Source organism: Panonychus citri, unplaced genomic scaffold (assembly GCF_014898815.1).
Source record: "Panonychus citri isolate SS breed McGregor unplaced genomic scaffold, ASM1489881v1 Contig00104, whole genome shotgun sequence".
NCBI lineage: Eukaryota > Metazoa > Arthropoda > Arachnida > Trombidiformes > Tetranychidae > Panonychus > Panonychus citri.
Window position 1 is genome coordinate 1,053,219 of NW_026515509.1, and position 18,034 is coordinate 1,071,252.

General features: G+C 30.7%; 5 protein-coding genes and 1 long non-coding RNA gene across 8 annotated transcripts; 2 read left to right on the plus strand and 4 right to left on the minus strand.

Moving 5' to 3' along the window:
- Nucleotides 1–26: 26 nt before the first annotated feature.
- On the minus strand, nucleotides 27–1,355 carry LOC128389008 (vesicle-associated membrane protein 8-like). The gene is made up of 5 exons (XM_053348516.1): nucleotides 1,168–1,355; nucleotides 989–1,014; nucleotides 693–850; nucleotides 475–611; nucleotides 27–390 (listed from the first exon to the last, which is right to left on the minus strand). Exons 1-5 carry the CDS (start codon nucleotides 1,207–1,209, stop codon nucleotides 379–381), a joined length of 375 nt encoding a protein of 124 aa, XP_053204491.1. The 5' UTR covers nucleotides 1,210–1,355; the 3' UTR covers nucleotides 27–378.
- A 340-nt stretch (nucleotides 1,356–1,695) lies between these two features.
- LOC128389002 (MAGUK p55 subfamily member 7-like) lies at nucleotides 1,696–3,893 on the plus strand. The gene is made up of 2 exons (XM_053348509.1): nucleotides 1,696–1,893; nucleotides 2,016–3,893. Exons 1-2 carry the CDS (start codon nucleotides 1,872–1,874, stop codon nucleotides 3,788–3,790), a joined length of 1,797 nt encoding a protein of 598 aa, XP_053204484.1. The 5' UTR covers nucleotides 1,696–1,871; the 3' UTR covers nucleotides 3,791–3,893.
- A 293-nt stretch (nucleotides 3,894–4,186) lies between these two features.
- LOC128389006 (protein arginine methyltransferase NDUFAF7, mitochondrial-like) lies at nucleotides 4,187–6,595 on the minus strand. The gene is made up of 4 exons (XM_053348514.1): nucleotides 6,158–6,595; nucleotides 5,973–6,053; nucleotides 5,208–5,585; nucleotides 4,187–5,087 (listed from the first exon to the last, which is right to left on the minus strand). The coding sequence occupies exons 1-4, from the start codon at nucleotides 6,275–6,277 to the stop codon at nucleotides 4,464–4,466; spliced, it is 1,203 nt and encodes a 400-aa protein (XP_053204489.1). The 5' UTR covers nucleotides 6,278–6,595; the 3' UTR covers nucleotides 4,187–4,463.
- Nucleotides 6,596–6,732: 137 nt separating this feature from the next.
- Nucleotides 6,733–9,302, minus strand: LOC128389005 (M-phase phosphoprotein 8-like). Of its 2 annotated transcripts, XM_053348513.1 has the most exons (3): nucleotides 8,227–9,300; nucleotides 7,835–8,011; nucleotides 6,733–7,684 (listed from the first exon to the last, which is right to left on the minus strand). In XM_053348513.1, the coding sequence occupies exons 1-3, from the start codon at nucleotides 8,453–8,455 to the stop codon at nucleotides 6,849–6,851; spliced, it is 1,242 nt and encodes a 413-aa protein (XP_053204488.1). In that variant the 5' UTR covers nucleotides 8,456–9,300; the 3' UTR covers nucleotides 6,733–6,848. The 2 variants fall into 2 exon arrangements, with proteins under 2 accessions (XP_053204488.1, XP_053204487.1); XM_053348512.1 differs by having other exon boundaries at nucleotides 6,733–8,011; nucleotides 8,227–9,302.
- Nucleotides 9,303–9,354: 52 nt separating this feature from the next.
- Nucleotides 9,355–17,010, minus strand: LOC128389004 (homeobox protein 5-like). Of its 2 annotated transcripts, XM_053348511.1 has the most exons (4): nucleotides 16,875–16,994; nucleotides 16,439–16,635; nucleotides 14,650–16,343; nucleotides 9,355–10,879 (listed from the first exon to the last, which is right to left on the minus strand). In XM_053348511.1, the coding sequence occupies exons 3-4, from the start codon at nucleotides 14,990–14,992 to the stop codon at nucleotides 9,468–9,470; spliced, it is 1,755 nt and encodes a 584-aa protein (XP_053204486.1). In that variant the 5' UTR covers nucleotides 14,993–16,343; nucleotides 16,439–16,635; nucleotides 16,875–16,994; the 3' UTR covers nucleotides 9,355–9,467. The 2 variants fall into 2 exon arrangements, with proteins under 2 accessions (XP_053204486.1, XP_053204485.1); XM_053348510.1 differs by having other exon boundaries at nucleotides 16,439–17,010.
- LOC128389011 (uncharacterized) lies at nucleotides 10,877–14,656 on the plus strand. The gene is made up of 4 exons (XR_008325388.1): nucleotides 10,877–11,122; nucleotides 11,213–11,785; nucleotides 11,845–11,935; nucleotides 12,788–14,656. It is a non-coding gene; the product is annotated as an uncharacterized LOC128389011 (long non-coding RNA).
- Nucleotides 17,011–18,034: the final 1,024 nt, after the last annotated feature.

Below are 18,034 nucleotides of genomic sequence, written 5' to 3' on the forward strand. Positions count from 1 at the left end.
TTAATTTAATTAGTTTTCAATCAAAATTCCGATAATTAAACACTGATTTAATTGTTTATCATTTGCACATGAGAATAAGATAGTTACAGGTTTGATTTGCTTGTTAGATAAAAAAATATTTCGATTGATTGGAAAGGTAACAATTTTTAAATAGTGAAAATAACGATGATAAATTACCTCAACACCAAGATGGATAAAAATTTGATGATGTTAAGATTTAATTGTTACAATGAGAGTTGTAAGAATAAAAAACTTAGTCAAATAACATATCGTTGATTAGTTAATTGTGGTGTTGATAATATCTTGGAGTTAATAGCAGGTTGAAACGGAAACAGAATCAATTGTCAGTTGTCAATGATGAAAAGGTGTCAATATGATTCAATGCTTAACCTGAATAGAGAAAGAAAAATGATAATAAAAGGGGATTGTTATTAGTTAATTTAGTAATCAAAATTGATTCCATTTGATACTAACAGCAAAGTAAATTATTATGATGAGAGCGATAATAATTAAAACTACAATTATGGTTATCCTCATGTTCTGCCATCTCATTTTTCGTCCAAGTCGCCGACCAGAAACCCGAAAATCTTCCGATTTAGATGATAAAATTGCTAATAAACAAAAAGATAGAGATAAGTGAATAGAATGAATTTTGATACGTTAATTGCATTGAGAAAAGATTAATTAATTACCTGATCTGTCCTCTAAATTGTCCAGTTTCTGTCCACGGTCAAGTATCTTGGTGATATTTTCTTGCATAATGTCAGTCACCTGTTGAACTTGTTGTTGAACTTGAACAACCTTTTGCTGAGAACCAGATGATGTACTAGGCTCTCCAAATGGCACATTTCTAATTAAAGGGGACAAACACACAAACAATTAATTAGAATGGAATAGAAAAATTAACCAAATCAAATTAAATCATATAGATTATATTCCAACTTCAGGCCTAACATCAAACTGACCCTTTGAAGGAAATTTATCTCACCTTTCTGATGAATTTGATGGTTCAACCTAATCAAATCAATTGCCAATCATAAAATGGAATCCAAACCCAAAAAAAAAGAAACAACAATTAATAAATTAATCAAAGATAATCAATAAAAATGAAAGGAACAAAAGAGAAAAGAAAAAAAGAAAATTAAAAAACAAGAAAAATTGACTTACATCTATAACTTGATGATCCATTTTCTTAGATTTATCCGCCATTTTCTCTACAATTAGTTAATTGTCCAGATGAAAGAGAATAGAAGAAACAATTTAATTAAAATAAATAATTTAGAATAAGAAATTAACTAATTGTTAACATGTAGAAACACAAAGTTACATTTACGCCTCTTGATTAAAGAGACAATGAATCAGCTGATCACAGCTGATGATGGAAATTGAATTAACATTAATTACTTATCAGAAAGATTAAAACAAACATTAATCATCACAGTGATGATGTAAACGGTTAATTAACAATAGAAGATAAAAACAAATTAAACAATTTAATTATCTTTCAAGTTGATTGACATCAATCAATTTGGTTTTCTATCAATTTAATCACTTGAAATGATCAATAGAACTCAATGATTAATAGATTAGTTGATTAGTCGATTAGCTTGATAATTAAAAAAAATGGAAAATTTGAATAGAACTTTTATAAAATTGTAAGAGAAATTAAAAATTAGTTCGATTATTATTTTGTTCGATTTTTTCGAACTTTTGAATTTGCCGCCTAAATGGAAAAAGAGCCAATCAGAGATGAAATTGTTTCGAACTGAGAATTTTTTTTTCTCAATGAAATTTGATTAATTTATTGGAGAGGAAAAAATAGTTGACAGAAAATTCTGTGAATTAATTTCTTCGTTAATTTTGATTCTCAAATGACTCAGGCATCTAACGAAGGTAAGAGGTTTAGGTCAATCGATCTAATTGACCAGTGACAAGAATTACAATTCGCTGTTTTTGTTTTACATTTTCTCTTCTTTGTGTTTACATTTGTTTTTTTTTGTTCTATTCTCTTTTAGCTTATGAACTTGTCTTGGAAAGTCTGAGAAATCTGGTGACTAGTGAATCAAGTAGATCGGTGTTAACTCAGGATAAGAGTGAGATCAAAAGTGTGGTCACTATTTTGGATGGTCAGAAGATTCGACCCTTGGCCTCCATTTGTTCAGATTTTCTTGAGAATAAAAAAAATGACCACAAATGGACACCAATGTTTCTTGATGGTTTTCAGATGTCTATTGATGTTCGAGATTCCCTGACTAAGGAATGGATTGATGAAGCACAGAGCTTATGTAAAATATTGAATAATGAACATTTACAAGCTCTTCTTTGGACTCATGATATTGTCGCCAATAAACAATTTGAACCAAGTTTACCTGAAGAAGAGTATGAAGATTCATCTATGGAATTTTATCCCAATTATGATGACGAAATGGCTTCAGTTAAGATTGTCCAAGTGATTAAAAATCAAGAACCATTGGGAGCTACAGTTACGTTTGAAGATCAAACTGGTAACATTGTCATTTCTCGTGTTATCTATGGAGGTGCCGCTCATCGAAGTGGCCTAATCAACGTAGGCGATTGTATTCTCGAGGTAAATGGTTACTCTTTAAAAGGACGTTCTTTCATGGAAATACTTACCATGTTAGAGCATGAATGTCGAAACTCTATCATCTCATTTAAACTTCTTCCTGGTGATTATGGTTCCTCTGGTCGGATTAAGAGTGAATTAACCATCCGAGTTAAAGCCTTATTTGATTATTTTCCCTCCCAAGACCCTAACCATCCGTGTCCCGAAGCTGGACTATCTTTCAAGAAAGGTGATATTCTTCATATTGTTAACATGGATGAAGACGATTGGTGGCAAGCTCGTCGTGAAGATGATTCTCTTGACATTTTCTACTATTCGGTCATCCATGCAGGTCTAATCCCGTCTAAATCACTTCAAGAGAAACGGATAGTTGCCTCAAGAGATATTCGTGATCTTCGAGAGTTTGGACGTTTAAAAAAACTTAAACTAAACCATCCACTTCGCTATAAAATAAGACGAAGTTTAAATAAATATCGAAAAGTGAAAAAAATGATGTACCGAGTTAAAGATGCCGATGAACTTGGAAGAGAAGACATTTCCACTTACCTTGAAGTTTCTCTTCTAAAATCTTCAACCACACATTCAACTTATCGACCATTAGTTTTCATTGCCCCTTATCCTTTGGACACCAATCGTCTTTTGGATACACTTATTGACCATGATTCTAAACTTTTCACTCGACCAGTTCCTCACACAACCCGTTCACCCGCTGAATGGGAACGTGATGGTTTTGATTATTATTTTGTTTCTACTCAATGGTTTCTCGATGAAATTAAATGTTCCCGTTTCCCAGAATATGGACAATTTCAACAAGATTACTATGGTATTCATATTACCTCCATATTAAGAATAATCGAGAAAGGTCAACTTTGTCTTCTTAATCCGAATCCTCGAGCACTCAAACTACTTTACTCTCCAATAATCAAACCATACATTGTATTCCTGCGGCCATCTTATGATCTACTCTTCCAGAAATCATCTAAATTTATTCCTCTTTGTATTAATAGTGATCATCTACCAGTCCAGTCAATTGATCTCAAACAAATGGCTCTAAATTCAATGAAATTAGAATATCTTTACAGTCATTATTTTGATAGGATTCTAATTGTGGAGGACGTTGAGCAGATTAAAAAATGTCTCTTTGATACTGTCAAATTAATTAATATTGAAGATCAATGGGTTCCAGCGAGTTGGATACCAGAGTAATCAAATTTCAGCAAATCACAACTATCAATCATCATAATCAACATCAAAAGCCAATATTGATTTAATAATTAACAATTAGTAATAATCTAAACTTATAACTAAACCTAGTCAACAAATGATCATCATTTTCAAACAATTACACAATATTTAGTGATTTCTAGTCATCACATTTGATACTCAACAATCAACAAAATCTAAATCAGTTTATATACAATTTATTTTTTAGTTTAACTAAAAAAAAACAAGTAACTAATCATCTAATCAACTTCAACCACAATTAACTTAGTTGATCTAATATTTGTGATTTAATTTCAAGAAATACAATCAACAAATTTTACATTTGGATAAAAATGTAAACGCTATTATTTTTTGCGAAATAAAAAATAATTGTACAAATGAAAAAGGAAATGGATTGTTTTCTAATCAATAAGATTTGTAGAGACAATTTCACTAATTAATTACATAGAAAGATCGAAGACAAAAATTCTCGAACTTGAAAAGTGAATTAGAGTCAAGAAAAAGTCGAAAACGTCATTTACATAGGATCTTTTTTCCACAATTTATATTAAGCTCGAGGACAAACTATCACAAGGAAACAAAAGTCGATTAAAAAATAGATACTAATCAATGGCACTTTTGTAATCGCAACAATGGGACTACAAAATTTCAACAATTAGATGGGCGATTTGTAGACGGACGAGAATCCCGGTGGGTCAGTTTTGAATAGATGCTTAGAGTATCTTGGAAACATGGACATGAATTTGAATCTCGGCCCCATGTCATCCAGAATCATACGAACTCCCGAAACAAGATCTTCCTTTTGTTTCTCATCGGCGGTTTTCAATAGCATAGCGAGTCGAACACCGATTCCTAAATTTTCAAGGAAACTTTTCTGATCAATTGGACCATAGAAATGAGATTGATCGGCAACGTGTCTCTTTAGGTAACCAAAGTCAACATCAGCCGTTAAATCAGCTGACCCTGGTTCTTTCAGTGGATCCCATTGATTGTGGTCACGAAAAGCTCTGAATGTGTCACGAGATTTGGTGTCATTCTCATCGTAACCATAATCACAGATAAGAGCACAACCATCGTTGTTATTTAAACGTTTACTGATATTTTCCACCACCAATGCAGCCTCAGGGCAAATCTCTAGATGGTCAAGGTTTAAGTCATGGTGATTTTGAGTAATCAAAAGTTTACTGGCTGGAGTTGGATGTCGAGAGAGGACATAACGAAGCTCCTCATTGGCGTTGATATCGACAAGAACCTCTCGCCATTCACCAGCTTCGTTTTTCTGTTTTCCACAATCAAAAATAAACATCGAAAATTAATTATAAGAATACAAAACAACAATTATACATGTAAATGGCCAACATGATATCAATTGAAAGAGAATCTCAATTGTCAATGTTACCTGGAATTTGTGAATCGGCAATGCGTCCAAAAATTCGTGTGCAATGTAAACGGTAAAACCTGGAGCTTCGGGTACTTGATCTAATGACCGATACCAGGTTATTGGTAAACCTAATTTAGTTTGTGAATCGTGTCGGGTGAAATTATCTTTACCAAGAACGGAGACATTTCCACATAGATGTTGTTCTTGAATCTGAACGAGGTGGGGTGAGATTTCAACAAGGTGAAGTGATGCTTGATCTCGAACGAAACTGAACTGATTAAGAACACGGGAAATGTCCGAGGCCAAAGTTCCTCTGCCAGGTCCTAATTCAACGATTCTCAAAGGTCGACTACTATTGAAACGTTGCCATTCATTGATGAACCAAACAGCAATCAGCTAATTGATGAGGAGAGCAAAAAAAAAACAATCAGCAAACTATTTTCAAGGTGAATTGTTCAATCAAAATAATTCACTGATTAGATTATCAAATCAATAAAAGTTTAACAATCAATATCTATGGAAATCAATCAAGTAACAGTGTAAACCCTTAGACTATGTTTCAGTTTCATCACCAATCCAAAGGTTTGATGATATAACAAAAATGACGTTAATTATCTGGTTAACTGGTTATCAGAACAATCAAATAGATAAATCTAACATGTTTCCATGATAATAATCAAACTACAATTACGACCAATGAATGAACCATAGCAACAACAACAACAACAACAACAACAACAACAACAAAGGAAAAGCACAATAGAAACCCAAAGGTAAACCAACCTCTCCAAAGATTTGCGATATTTCGGGAGATGTAATAAAGTGGCCTGATCGCCCGAACACATCCTGTTTCATATAAAAACCCTGAAAAAGAAATTAAAAACAATAGAAAATTAGAAAAAAACAAGAAAAACAAAAGGTAAACAAAGAAAAAATCAACATTAGAAATGAGAAACATTTTCACTTACACTTGATGGACAAGTTAAAACTAATTTCATGTAATCAGCGATGGTCAAAGGTCCATTGAAGTTAATCCGTTGGATGATCTGTCGATGAAGTGGATTAAGACGTTGAACCGATTTAAACATGATGAGAATCAGCGAGAACAAGGAAACAAAACAGAGAGAGAGAGAGAGAGAGAGAGTGAATGGTGTACGTGAGGGAAGATAATCAATGTAAACAAGAGAAAGAAAGAGGAAAAGAAAGAGAGGAAATGAAGATGAGGAAGAAAAGTGAAACAAGAATTTAAATGTTCACTTGAAGAAGAAAACAATCCAACTGACCCACAAATAGAATAACAAAAATATAATCGAACACCGATCAACTGTTCCAATGAATTTCGATCAGTCAAATGAATGGAGAGAGAAAAAAATTCATCTCATCAACTAAAGTGAGTAGATGATCATAGTTACCATGGAATTGGAATTGAGAAAAGATAAGATTGAAAATGGATTAGAATTAGAGATTAGCCTTGAGGTGATTTTTTTTTCTTCTTCAATTTTAATCTGATTGAAACAGAAAGAAAAAAAAATTCTCTTTAAAATTAGTGAAGAAATGATTTTATTTATTGAAATGTAAAAAACAATGAATGAATTTGGTTTTTTGTTTTGGTTGATTTGTTTGATTAATATTTACAATGCGTACAAACAACAGTTATAATCAATTTGCAAAATCAATTTCAACTTCATCTCGTATCTCTTGATCTAATTTATTCTCATTATTTTCAGAATCTTCATCACCCTCATCAGATGATAATGATGGCGGTGGTGGTGATTCATTGGCTGATTGTTTTTCTCCTGATGATTCATTTTCATAAGGTCCATTCTCTTCAATCTCTTGGAACCGTTGGATTGCATAATTAAACCAAATTGTTTGATTTTCTGACAATTCTTCACCAATATATCGACGATACATTTCGTAAACAAGCATAGGATATTTTCGACAGGTATAAGAATCGTCAACATATTCTTCTTCACCGTCAGTGTACCTGACAAGATGAAGAATCTCATTACGGTATCCATACCATTCGAGTATTTCTTCAATCTGTTTCCCTCTCTCCCAACCAAAATATGAGGACTCGTAATCTTCATCTTCCTCATCGTCCTCTTCCTCTTCTTCATCATCATTTTCATCTGATGAACTTTCAATACACAGGATTGGCTTTTCATCTTCTAAAGGAGGTAAAAATGTTGGTTCATCTGTTATTTCAAATTTGCTTTCGAATGGCGATTCAAAGGTAACTTCAAATTTGGGTTCAAATTTTGATTCATCGATTTGGTGGTGATTAACTGGCTGTTCCAATGGTTGACTTGAGGTTATTTCAATGGTTTCTTGTTGGTGTTGTTGTTGTGGTTGCTGTTGGTCAACCTCTTCGATTTTTGTTATTCCATTGACACATATTGATGATGTTATTGGTAATTTTGTCCTTTTTGAGTCTTCACTTGAAAATCCACTTGATCGATGTCGTGATCGAGATGCTGCACTTCCACTGGAACCTAAATAAATTTGTATGGCTTCATTTTCTCTGACCAGTCGTGTTTTTTTCATCTTAGGAATGGTATTTGAATCTGAATCAACAGTAGTTGTTGATTCATCGTTGAGAAAATCGGTACTCAAATAGCCACTTTCATGATAAGAGTTATTACCTTTTTTTACTCTCCTTTTTTTAGATTTACGAGATTTCTCATAATCGGAATCATCATCATCACCATCCACAGTTAAATCAATTTTATTTCTCGAAGATAAATTTTTCCTTCGGCCTCTTTTACGACGACGGTAAATAACTTCAACATCAGATGAATTAGATGAATCTTCAGCTTTAACTTGTTTATCCAAACAAAACATGGTCCATGAAGACGATTAAAAAACACCAAAAACAAAGAAAAAAAGAGAAAAGAACAAAAAAAAATCAAAGATTAAACAAAATGAAACAAAGTGAAAAGAAAACTGGAAATAATCTTAATGATGAAAGAATGGAAAAAACAAAGGATCTATCGTATGGTTAATCTTTGTTTCCCTAATTAAGAATGATGATTACCTAATGCGTCAGCTTTTCTTTGTTGTTCGTCCTCATATTCTTGGATTAAATTTTCACATTTCTCACAATTGGCCTCCGGCTCCCAAGTACTTTCCTCTAACGGCCACCCTAACCATTTAACGAGATAATAAGTAACACCATCGATAATTTTTTTACTTTTAATCGCCTCAACAGCATATTCCTCATGTCCACCATTTTTATTATCACCATCAACATGAGGCTCGGCCATTTTGTTTCTCTTAAAATTTATCCTCAGATAAACGGACAAAAATGCCCAACAAGCCAGAGAGAGAGAGAGAGAGAGAGAGGGAACAATAATTTCAACTCAATTATCAAAAACACTTTAGCACAATCAAAGCGCAAACAAAACCAAGATTTATATGAATAGTTGTACTTTTTTTTTAAACACCAATTAAAATCAACCAAAAATCAATTAACGACAATGGAATAAAGTAAGAAAAGAAAACAGAACAGAAGAACGGGAGAGAGAAATACAGATAAAGATGATGATGAGAGAGAAAGAAAAAAATGTCAACCTGTAGTTTATGGCATAAGAAAAATAGCAGAGAAAAAAAAAGTAGCCAAAAAAAGAAAATGAGAGAAAAACAAAAGCGAGAGAGAAAAAAGTGAGAGGTGAAAATTGAGAAGAAGATAAAGTTAATCACTAATAATAGAAAAATCGAGAGAGAAACACAGAGAGAGAGAGAGAGAGAGCGAAAGAGAGAAAAGAATCACAATTAACAATCAACTAATTAAGTAGAATTAAATTAGGACCTTAAACACTTCACTTGTTAATCACTTGAAGATTTGGGGGTTAAAGTCTCAACAATCAAGGTCGATTGTTGTCTAATCTTTTCTCCAAAAATGTTCTCCCTCTTTTTTCATTTTCTATTCTCTTTTCTTTTTTATTCGATCAACCATTTTGCTCACACATTTAATGTTCTCCAACACCTCAAGTGACTCATTTCACCTTTTTTCTCTTCGCCTAATTAATCGAATTAATTAATTAACCATTTAATTGAAATATTTTTTTTTCTCTTTCTCATCCCTACAATTGACCGTTAATTCAACTCATCTGTTGATTTTTTAGATTTTAATCTATGTTTTTTTTGCTTTTATCCTCTCATCTCTCTCTCGGTTAATCCTTAATTATGATCTTGTTTTTTTGTTTTCATAACTCTCTCTGTTTTTCTCTCTCACTCTCTTGATTTTGTTTGTTTTGATTAATTTATTGTTGATCATCATCTTGAGAGATTGTGTCTTATTGATTGTCTCTGTTTTCTTGGTGAATTTTTCATGGTGTTTGATGTTGACTTTTCTTGTAAATTAAATGTTGGCTCAACGGAAATTGGTTCAATTATTATGGTTCCATTTTGTTTGGAGGATGTGCTACTTTTACCTCGATTATCGTTGATTAATTTTCTAAAATCTAAATTAAATTGGTTTATCAGTTTGTAATATGATTCTAAAATTTTCAACAGTGAATCTCTCTGTTTGTCTGTTAAATCGGGATGATTTTGTACTGCGATTCGTGTTGATGTTGGTGTATGAAGAGGATCATTATTGTGTAATTCAGCTAATGGATGAGCTACCGAGTGAATCTCATCAGAAGCCGATGTACCTTCAAAATCATCAAGATCAGTAAAATGAGCTGTCATTGGATTTGTGTGGATATTTTTAAATCCCCTTGGGCTTTCTACATGATAACGATGGGGATTACTTTGAGATGGCATTTTATCACCATGAACATAATACTCATTGTCTTCAAAATGTTTATTGCTATTGTGCTGATGATTCTGCTGATGGTTATTATTATTGTTGTTATGATTATGATGATGATGGTGCTGATTATTGTTACCAATGTTGACATTTTGATTGTTACCATTACTCCATGATGGAAATCTTGAATTGGTTCTCCATGGAGTGGAAATGGTTGGTGGTGTCGTTGTGGAAACGATCGTTATTGGCCTTGTAGAGTGTATTGGGAATGTTGATTGAGGAGTTGATGGTGTTACTGATGAGATAGACTTTGCATTTGCTGCTTTTGCTTGTGCTTGGGCCTCTGGTGATTTGATACGAAGAGACTCGAATCTTGGACTAATGGTCATTTTAACTGGTTCTGGGAAATATTTTTTTGGTTTCTGCGTCTTGATCAATTGTTTTTTGTCATCTTCCCGAGGGACATGAACAGCTCTAATAGAGCTTGATGATGAAATTGATGAAGATGTTGATACCGTTGGTGGATAGGATAAATTAGGCATCGGTGTTATGTTGATATTGTTCAAGAAATTTGTGGAAACTGGTGGTGGTACTTTTGTCTTCTCAGCTGACATTTTATCATTTGATGGAAAAACTGGTGAATTTTTATCAGAATGTCGAATAAAAGAAGTTGGTTGTAAACTTGGACGTTCTTTTGGCCGTATCTTGAATAATGGTTTCACTGTTGTCGTCGTCGTTACTGTCGGTACATTGGCAGTAAAAACTGGACTTTGAATACTTTCGGCTGTTTTAAAGGCTAAATTTCGTTGGCCCGGCTGCTTGAATGGACGTTCAGCTTGAATCTGATGATTTCCACTAACATGATAACCAAATTTATCATTAACATCCAACTGTAATGGACTAGCGAAATGATGATTAAAGTGGCCTTCAGCTTCTGGTGATAACAATGAAAGAAAATACCATTGGTGTTATGAAAAAGGATAATTTCAATTGCCAGGATTGATTATAAAACATTAAGACATTAACAACTTTCATAAATTAGTCTATCTCATCTTTATCATCAAAGTGAAAGTAATACTCTAATTTAATTAAGTTCAATCAAGAATTTCTCAAGCAATTAAACGGTATATTTATACACATTTGTACGATAAGGAAGATGTTACAATTGTGCTCAAAGGTAAATAATTGTTAATCCAGTTGATGTGTAATTGATTTAAGAATTGCTACTTCTAATCTCGTTCTCTTTTTTTTTTTTTCATGTAACCAGAAAAAGATTCTCATCAATCGCCTAGAGGAATTGGAAAATTAGTTGCGAATTTTGAATGATAATCAGAATTTGAGCGAAAGAAAAACAAATTGTTACTGTTTATTGGAAACAGGAAACAAATGATTTAGATAAAGCTCTTAATTAACAATTAATACACAATATCGAGTTATAATTAGTTAAAAACGTGAAAAGATCAACCTAAAATCGACATGATTGGAATTTGAATTGGACGAAAAAAAATCGAATTGATTAATTATTGATTGTGTCATAGTCAATGAAGAATTAAGATTAAAAGAAATTAATTCCGGAAATGATGATCATCGGGAAGACAAAAGGAATCAACAAAACCAATTATAATTATAATATTAATCTAATAACAACAATCACCTTAAATTGCACCAACTTTAATCAACTAAAAAACGGATTACAATTGTGATTAAGCGAGACAACGATTGTTTAATTACTAAACTAATGTAATTGGAAAACTTTTAATTGTTATGATCAACAATGTATATTGATACAAGTAATAGTAATTTGTTGATCACTAACAACTTTCAATTGCAAATGATTAAGGTAACACCTTTAAGACCATTAAGAATTAACTTATTAACAATTTACATTTCTATTATTAGGTTGAAATTAATTACCTTCATTAATCAGCGTTTTATCATAATCAACAAGAAACAAACAATCAACAAGGATAATCATCATGAAATTAATCAGGTAAATTCACAAATTAACTTATAGATAAACTTAAAAATGATGAAATTTTGTTTCCTTTTTCGATTACAATTAATTGTGATACAATTGTATTGAGTTTCTCTTTTTTCTTTGATCAAACCATTTAAATGAATTGTTGTTGATTATGTTTAAATTGTCATCATTTTTATTTACCATAAAAAGGTAGATACATAATGATAATGCCAATAAGTGATGATTGTGATCAATATTATTCATCATTACCATTTGATGGTTAAATCAATCAACTGAATCAACTATTATCTCCTTTAAGATTTTTCTACCTGTAAAAACATATTATGTCAACTATTTAGTTTACCAATTAAGGTAATAATCAAAAAAACAATGATGCATTTTGTTAATCATCAATATTAATCATCTAACAGAAATGTATTGTTATTAATCCTGATAATACAATTAGATGGAAACTAATTCATATGATAATTACTATTGACCATTGACTCTCCTGTTAATTACTTGAAACGTTTTCTTTTTAATCAAAGTGTTGGGATGATGCAAATTAACTTATCCCTCGAACAATTAATTAATCAACCAAAGTTTTAAGGTTGGGTTAACATTGTCTTTCTAATGATATAACAACAATTAAACTGTTAATAGCATTTATTTCATATAAATATAAGTTAATTTAGTTTAATTATTGACCTTTAATTAATTTATTTTCTTAATTAATATCAATACTCAGGTCATGTCTTCAACAATTAGCTAACAATTAATTCAGTAATTTAATCGGTTAAATTTTTTCCTCTTTTCTTTTCTTTAAATGATCAATTCAATTGATTAGAATTAATTTTCTTTTAATTTCTTTTTCTTAACTAGTTAATTAGCGACAACATTAATTAGCCTGTTTTATTTTGGCCTAAAACTGGTGTGATTGGACATTTGGATGGACATTACTTGCTATCAACCAGATAAATGATGGACAATCAACTTTAGATTGATAATTAAGAAGAGAAAAAAGTGAAAATTCTTGTGCCTGATTGTTAATCAAGTTAATTATTTCTTCTGATGGGAACAGGTGAAAACAATTACAGGGTCAGATGAGTCGAAAAATGAAAATGTTCAAAAATTCATTTCGCTTTCTTTACCGATGCCAAACACCAAACAATCAAGCCCGATTGAACAATTAGATCAAATTGTTTTCAACTTCGTTATGTTTACAATTAACATCATCACCATTAACCACTAAAAGAAACCACTGACAGACAAACACACACACACATACACTCACTCAATCAAACCAAACCAAACAAAAAAAATTTACTAATTAATGGCCATCAAATTAACAATTAAACCAAATGAACGGACAGATGATCAACCAGTTAATGCACATAATCAAATGGAAAGCTAACCATTGAATTAACAAAGATACAAAATTGATAGAAATCAATTTGCTCGTCCAACTCGAATAACAATTTAAATCCAAAGGAGTAAAATTAACTAATCAACTTCCTGCTAGTTAAATTATTGATCAATTTAGGCTTCTGCGGAGGATGTTAATTGTTAATCAACGGGAGTATCTTCACCTTTATTCATCCATAACCAACCAGTACCTTTATTATCAACAGCATAATTATTACTCTTCCCTTAATCATCATGATAATAAAATGGAAGTCGCTTCATCTTCTATTAGCTGTTAATCATCTTAAATTGTTCCAGTTTAGATGAATTTTCTATTCGCTTCATTTATGTCCAATTCTCTTGATTGGTTTGATCGTCATCGTCTTCGTCGTCGTCTTCTTTACACCCTCGACCTCCGTGCGTTAATTCACAATCACACGCTCACGCTCATACTTATGGATTAGTGGATCATCCCAGTTAAACTCATTTCTCAAGGTGAGAAATGAATTAAGACAAAAAAGATCATTTTTCCATCTTCTTTTCTCATCATGATCCGTATCATCATTTACAATTATTAACTATTGATTAACATTTGTGATATACCCAAAAATGAGACAAATTGTTAATCACAATTTGTCTGATTGTGAACAAAATAATCAATTTAATTGGAACGAGAAAAATCAACAATCAATAGGTTTGGTTGTAAACTTGTCTCTTTGTTTTCATCATCATTATTTTCCCTTCTTGATTGTTAATCAATTGTGATTAGTTAATTTAGATTTTCTCATAGTCTAAGTTTCTAAATAATTGCGATTCCTGATGTGAAACTTTGATTCATAATTAACAATCAATTTTTCATTCATTCAACTAATTAACTTTGATATTGTCTTAATTGATAATTTAATTACAATATTCATTGAGCAATTTTTGTCGGTTGTACAATTTAAAGTAAATTTACAAAACTGACCTTTTAATCAATAATTAACTTGATGAATATTAATTGTGACCTGTTGAAGAAAAATTTTCACTCAAACAATTAACCAAATATGCTAATCAAATTGTGATTACAAGCAAATACAACGCAGCTAAACAAAATTAACCTAATTGAATTTAATGATCAACAATCAAGTGATAAAATTGATCAACAAATACAAAACTAATTAACTTGAAAACTGTTAACAAAATTTACCTTTAACCATCAACCGATTGGAATAACAAATTAGATTCAAATTATTGACAATCAAATCTCACCTAATTGTCATTATCTATATATATTGACTATTATGGTTTACCGTTAATTGTAACTTAATTGTTGAGAAAATTAAATTTAAATCACTTACCTGGAGGTAACATGTAAGTGTGAATAGTTTGTGTATCTTTATGTTGATAATCAGGTAAAACTTTTGTCATGAAAGGGAAAGATTCATCTTCCCCTGAGGCTATAACTTCATCCATTGAAGATTCAACCATTTGCCGATCAATTTGATCATAGATGACAAATTTACCGTTATGAATATTATCCCGAAACTCATTTCCACCACCAGCACCAGCACCAAGTCCACCTCCGGGAGAGGAATCAAATATTTCCTCGGTTAAAGTTAATTGTAAACAATTAATAACAATGGAAACAACAATTACCACAAACATCACTGGTAAAGATGTTAACCAACAACAATTAACCATAATGATGATTGTGATGGATTAACTTTGTTTTCTACAATATCACAATTAGTAAATTTAAAGTGATTTCTATTGAATATGTAGTTGATTAAATCAAATGGAATTGGAAACAATTAACTTTTAAGAGAAGGTAAAAAAATCAATTCTTTTAACAATAACTCAAAACAAAGTAAACAAATGAAAGGTAACAATTTGTAAATTGTGATTCTTTTTGTGATTGTGATTAGTGAGAGAAATGAAATGATCAACACTAAATGATCAATTGAATTGAGTGAGTGAGATGATGATCAAGTTAATGATGATGATGATAAAATATTAAGGAGCTGAAGATGAAAACTTGTTTACTTGTTTTCAAGAATCAACAACAACAACAACAAACACTTTGATTTAATTCACATCATCGACAATTATATTAATCGTTCTGATGATGATGATTAACTTAACATTATGAATGACAATTAACATGGGGTCAGATTAATCTTATTGTTGATTGTTGATCTTGATTGTTAAGTATCATTGGAATACCTTAATCATAATTGTCATGTAAAATTTTCAATAATGATTATCATTGAATTGTTATTATTGAAAAACAATTAAAATCTTTTAGGTTAATTTGATTGTAACCCATTGAGTAGGAATGAAATGATATTTTCTTCATTTAAACAATCAATTTTTCTTCTAACAATTGAGATAATATAATTTATCTGATTATCTTAACATGGTGATTAAATTGATATGGATCAAAATTGTAAATTGTTACAGTGAAAATAACAGTTTTTCAATGAATATAATGATAATCTCACATTTAGATTATTAAAATTAAGGACAAACCATTGATAATTGATTGTATATGCGAATGATGATTAAATATTGTAAAGTTAATTGTGTTAATTAAACTTTAGGGCTTGAAAATGTTGGAAATTAATTTGATCCAATTGGGAGATTTTCTTTTAGTTTCATGGCAAAGTCAATTAACACGTTCTTGTGATAACAATTTCGTTTCTTGTAATGAGTGTTTTCACTTGATTGTTACTGTAAGTTAATCATCATCATCATTGTTGGCAGTTAATTAAAGATCCTAACCAGTGAACGAGATAGAAATTATTATTATTGACACATAATTTGTTCATCTCTAGTTACTAAATTGGTTCCTTGTTATCTTCCCTCTCCTACGATCAGTATTTTGGTGAATTTAACATGATTTAAGATCATGGTTGCCAGGAATAGATTAAGATGATTATAAGAATAGATAAAAAATCCTTTAATTTTCATCATCTTGTTTGAAAACAACGAGCGATTTACACACCAAATCCTTGGTTACATATTCCAAAAAAAAAAGAAAACCAAATGAAACCTGTAAACAAGTAAGAGAACAATTTAAGATATGATTAATTAATTTACTTGTCACACAATGAAAGATGGATAAAAGGATTGAAATGGTTTACTCACATTGAAAAAGATTAACTAATTAATTACCAAAGAAATTAACCAAAGTTGATTAACAAACATCTTCTTGGAACACACATAAGCAAAATTTTCCATCCCAGAGAAACATAAACAAAGAAAAACACTTAAATTAACATGAGAATCAATTCCAATATAATGTCACACTGTTGATGGTTATAGATGGACAATTAATTCAATCTCTAACATAAAAGAATAATAAAACTAATTAATTAAAAAGAAAATTAAAAATCAAATTGATTTGGGAAAAGAACAAAAAATTAAGAGGGAAAAACGGTTAACATGGCAACCGAATCACCTGATTGGGTTTCCAATGGTAACTAACCAAATGACCGGTGACAGTTAACGAAAGGATTAGTTAATTACGAGAAATTAACTAATTTTGTTCTTAATTTTTCATTTTCTACACTAAATTAATTACAATTTGTTAATGTTCCATGTAGTGTTCATAATGCTGTTAATTAAGATGAAATTAAACTTTGGATTAACGTCATCATCAAGATCACACTTCACTTAAGGGGGAAAATGTAACATCTCTATGGGTAAGTCAACCATTTTGTTTTTTAATTTCTTCTTTCTTTTTTTCTCTATAATTTAAATTTTTCTTTCTAATTATCATTGTTTCACAATTAGAGATTAAATTTTTTGACATTAATTAATTAATGGAATTGTTAGTGTGTGGATTAGATATGAAGGTGGAGAAGAAAGAATTTTTTTTTTCGAAAATTTTTCTTTCTCTTTTCTTGAATATTCTTCAAGAGAATTTCTCTTTTCTCTTTTTGAATATTTTGAGATATTAAAACAAAATTTTCTTTTCCTGGTAAGATTAACTTTGTGATTTACTAATTAACTGTACATAGTTGAGATTATGATTTAATGTTATTGTAAACCATCAACCTCAATATCTAAAATATGAGCTTTTTTTATCATTTTCAATGTTAACCTAATATCCTAATCTGTCGGTGTAGGCGGAGGTGAGCTAAAGGTTTATGGCTGAAAATGATGATGACTTTGGATTTTCAAGTGAATTCAGTTAATTATCATGAGTATTATCATGATGCTGATAATGTGTAGAGATATTTATGAGAAAATGGTGGGTTGGGGGAGGATAGATAAAGAAAGAGAAACAGAGAGAAATAGATTGAAATCTGTTGAAAATTCACCATAGGGAAAGGCCTCAAAATAAATGGAACCCAAATTTTTGACATTAACCTTCACAGTTTATCAGCAGTGAATTAACCATGACAATCAAGAATAATATTATTCAAGATAATTTGTAGATTCAATTGACAATAATTATATTGAGGGAAAAGATGAAAGATTAACACAGATTCTAATTTACTTCTATGAGTATAAATTAGAAAAGAAAGTTTATTTTGACAACTCGTTTCTCTTTTCCAATCACACAATCAAATCATTTAAATAAACAGTTCCAATGATAAACAAGATACTAATTCAGTACATGAATAGATTTTGTTTTCTTCAACAATTAACATTCAACAATTTGAGTATTGAAATGATTTAACAAATTAGCTTTAAATTGCTACATTTGGAACAACATTTTTAACCATTAAAATAGTT